This window comes from Phalaenopsis equestris, unplaced genomic scaffold (assembly GCF_001263595.1).
Source record: "Phalaenopsis equestris unplaced genomic scaffold, ASM126359v1 Scaffold000126, whole genome shotgun sequence".
NCBI classification, from domain to species: Eukaryota; Viridiplantae; Streptophyta; class Magnoliopsida; order Asparagales; family Orchidaceae; genus Phalaenopsis; species Phalaenopsis equestris.
In genome coordinates, this window is record NW_018164568.1 from 86,121 (window position 1) to 89,221 (window position 3,101).

The 3,101-nt window shown below is 31.5% G+C and overlaps 1 protein-coding gene across 1 annotated transcript in view; it reads left to right on the plus strand.

Annotated features, from left to right (window-relative positions):
* Positions 1-1,510, plus strand: part of LOC110021269 (beta-glucuronosyltransferase GlcAT14B-like) — a 3,866-nt gene extending 2,356 nt beyond the window's left edge. The window contains exon 5 of the mRNA XM_020719700.1: positions 908-1,510. Coding sequence (XP_020575359.1) covers positions 908-1,416 — 509 coding nt within the window. The 3' untranslated portion in view covers positions 1,417-1,510. The remainder of the gene's footprint in view (positions 1-907) is intronic.
* The last annotated feature ends 1,591 nt before the right edge of the window (positions 1,511-3,101 follow it).

Here is a 3,101-nt window from a genome sequence, read left to right on the forward strand (position 1 = left end):
GAAAATATATATAATGAATAAAGTTTTAACATTTTGTGTTTGATTTGTTGAGAAAATATTAAGTGTTTTTTTTAAATGTTAAGAAATTTAATCAAATAAAGTATTAGGAAAATACAATTATAAAAATGTAAATATGAAAGCTTGGGTGTGAGATTGTAAATACATAATAATTGTGTGCTATGCATTTAAATGCCCCATGCACTCTTAAATTACTCTTATTTGGTTACTAATACTAATTTATAAAAAAAATTAATAAAATAATTCACTTTTAAATTTTTTAATGGGATAATAACTTATTTCTATGTTAAATATTATATATATTTTTCAAAAATATTAGTTGCTTTGATAAATATAGCTTAAATTCATGCCTCAATAATAGAAATCAAGACAAAAACCATCATAATAGGCCCAATTAACTACAAAATTTACAATATGTTAAACTCACAAAATATATTTTTTTTAAATGATCTAAGGTTAAATGAACTAAACATAAACATACTCGAACTTATTTATATATGTTCACGAACAAACGCATTTATTGCTAAACAAATAACTTGTTAAATATTTAATTTTAATAAAGATGATAGCTCATATCATATATGACATACTATTTAAATAAAATTTAATATGCTAAAAAATAATTAATTATATATTTAATATTAATTAATATATTATCATCAATTAATAAAAACTTCAAGTTTAAATAATTTGTGAAGGCTCTACACAAGCTCAAACCGAACATGAACAACTTACAATCATACCAAACCAACTCGAACCTATAATATACTGGATTCTAGCACGCCGCATACTCCCCACCTTCCTTCACAAAACCCATGAATTCAACAAATATATTTCTTTTGACCATAATTATAACAAGTGATCAAAGTTCAAAGAGAAAATCATGCAGGATCAGCCTGGATGGTTCTCTCAAGAAATTTTGTAGAATTCTTCATCCAAGGGTGGGATAATCTACCAAGAATCCTCCTAATGTACTACTCCAACTTCATCTCCTCCTCCGAATTCTACTTCCAAACCCTACTCTGCAACTCGCCGGAATTCACCACCACCGTCATCAACCATGACCTCCGCTACATCTCATGGGATAATCCCCCCAAGCAGCACCCCCGCAACCTCGCCAGCGCCGACCTCCACAACATTATCAGCAGCAAAGCTCCCTTCGCTCGTAAATTCAGAGTGAATGAGTCTGTTCTCAGTCGGATCGACGAAGAGTTCCTCAACCGGCACGGCATTGGCGACGAGAATTTTGTGCCGGGAGGGTGGTGCTCGGGATTGCCGATGTGTTCGGAAGTTGGCGATGAGAGGAGGATTGAGCCTGGAGCTGGAGCACGCAGGCTAGCGCAGCTCATGGATGGGTTACTTAAATCCGATAGATTCAAGAGTAATCAATGTAGATAAATGAGACATTATTGTCGTGTTGCGACGATGTTATGTCATCATATATCTCGTCATTTGTGGGTGACGTGACGTCCCATGAGTGCTGGTCCGGACATGTGGCACGCCTGAATTGATGTAATATTTTTTCATAGATAAATTTCTCCAATATTGATTGTAATTAATCATGAAGGGTAAAGAATTAAATTTTAATGTTTGACTGAATAGAATAATACTTGGATTATGGATATATGAATTAAAAAAAGTGAGTTCTTACATACATGCCATCCAATTGTTATGTATTTACATAACTAACATCCAAATTTTATTTTTTATATTCACATCACTCAAAACTTTTATGTCACGCACAAAATATCACTATTTTAACTTGCAAGAGGTGAAGTACATCTTTTAGTGCACATTAATGATGGCATATGTGTAAAACTTGAAATTCAGATGTTAGATATGTAAATACATAAGAAATGGGTGGTATCTATGTAATCTTCCTTAAAAATCAAAATTAAGGTAAAAATTGAACTCTACCTCGATTGATGTGAGAGTAATAAGGCAAGCTTGTGCTCCACAATGACTCATAAGATTGTTAATTTGAGTAGGCTTGCTAGTCGACTTAGCTCGATCACATCTCTATGATTGTATACGTATAATTGTTTTAGAACCAAATTGAGTTTTATGAATTTGGTTTTGACCTAATGATTTACAATATGCTTGTCAAATAAGTTTGTTGTTAGCGAACAACTCGTGTTCAGCTAGTTAAGTAACCCATGTTTGAATAGTTTTTTAATTAATAAGTCGAACACCAATAAATTTCTTAAGCTTGAATTATAAACGATTCTAATACGAACAGCCCTATGTTCTATAGTGTTCTGCTCGTTCAGCTATAAATAAGAAAATTATATACATATATTATTTATATAATATATGTGATATATATTTGTAACTAAGTTCAAATCAATACACCTTGTGAGGTTATGTGACTTCGTATTTTTTTTTGCATAAAAATGGTGCATGTTCGAATTTAACACCCTATATCCTTTTTTCTAATTAATTTAAACGAGCCAGCTTCGATCCAAACACAACCAAACTCAAACCAGAATATGTAAATCAAGTCATACAAAAACATATTGTTTAAGAGCAATTTCAAACGTGAGCCAATTTCAAACAAAATTACCTTCAAATGAGCCAAACACAATCCAAACATGAGCTCGCTCAAGCTCGACTCATTCACAACCCCAATTTATACCTTCACGGGTTCGCCCCGCGAAAGTTCATTTATTCACAAGTAAAGTCATTTTTTATAATTTTTCAGTTAAATTGACAAATAGTTTATAATATGAATTGAAATTTCAAAATAAAGCACAAAAAATATTTCGTCTGAAAGTCCAGATGTCAGCACATGTAAGATAACGTGGCCGCCGATGATTGGCCGTCCGGACGTAATATTTCTCACAGTAATGACAAACTTGAAGAGCAAGAAATAAACATATAAGCTGTTCAAATCAATAAAATAAAAATTCTTCCTTCTCTCCACATTAAATAATCAATTGATAATGGAATATGCTAATGTGCTTGAGCTTAATGGGCTCTCTTTTTAGCCCATTTATTTATTAAAACATAATTAATTTTTTTTTTGTAGATATAATTTAAAACAATAATGTTTGATAAATATATTATTCTCTATCATAATATAT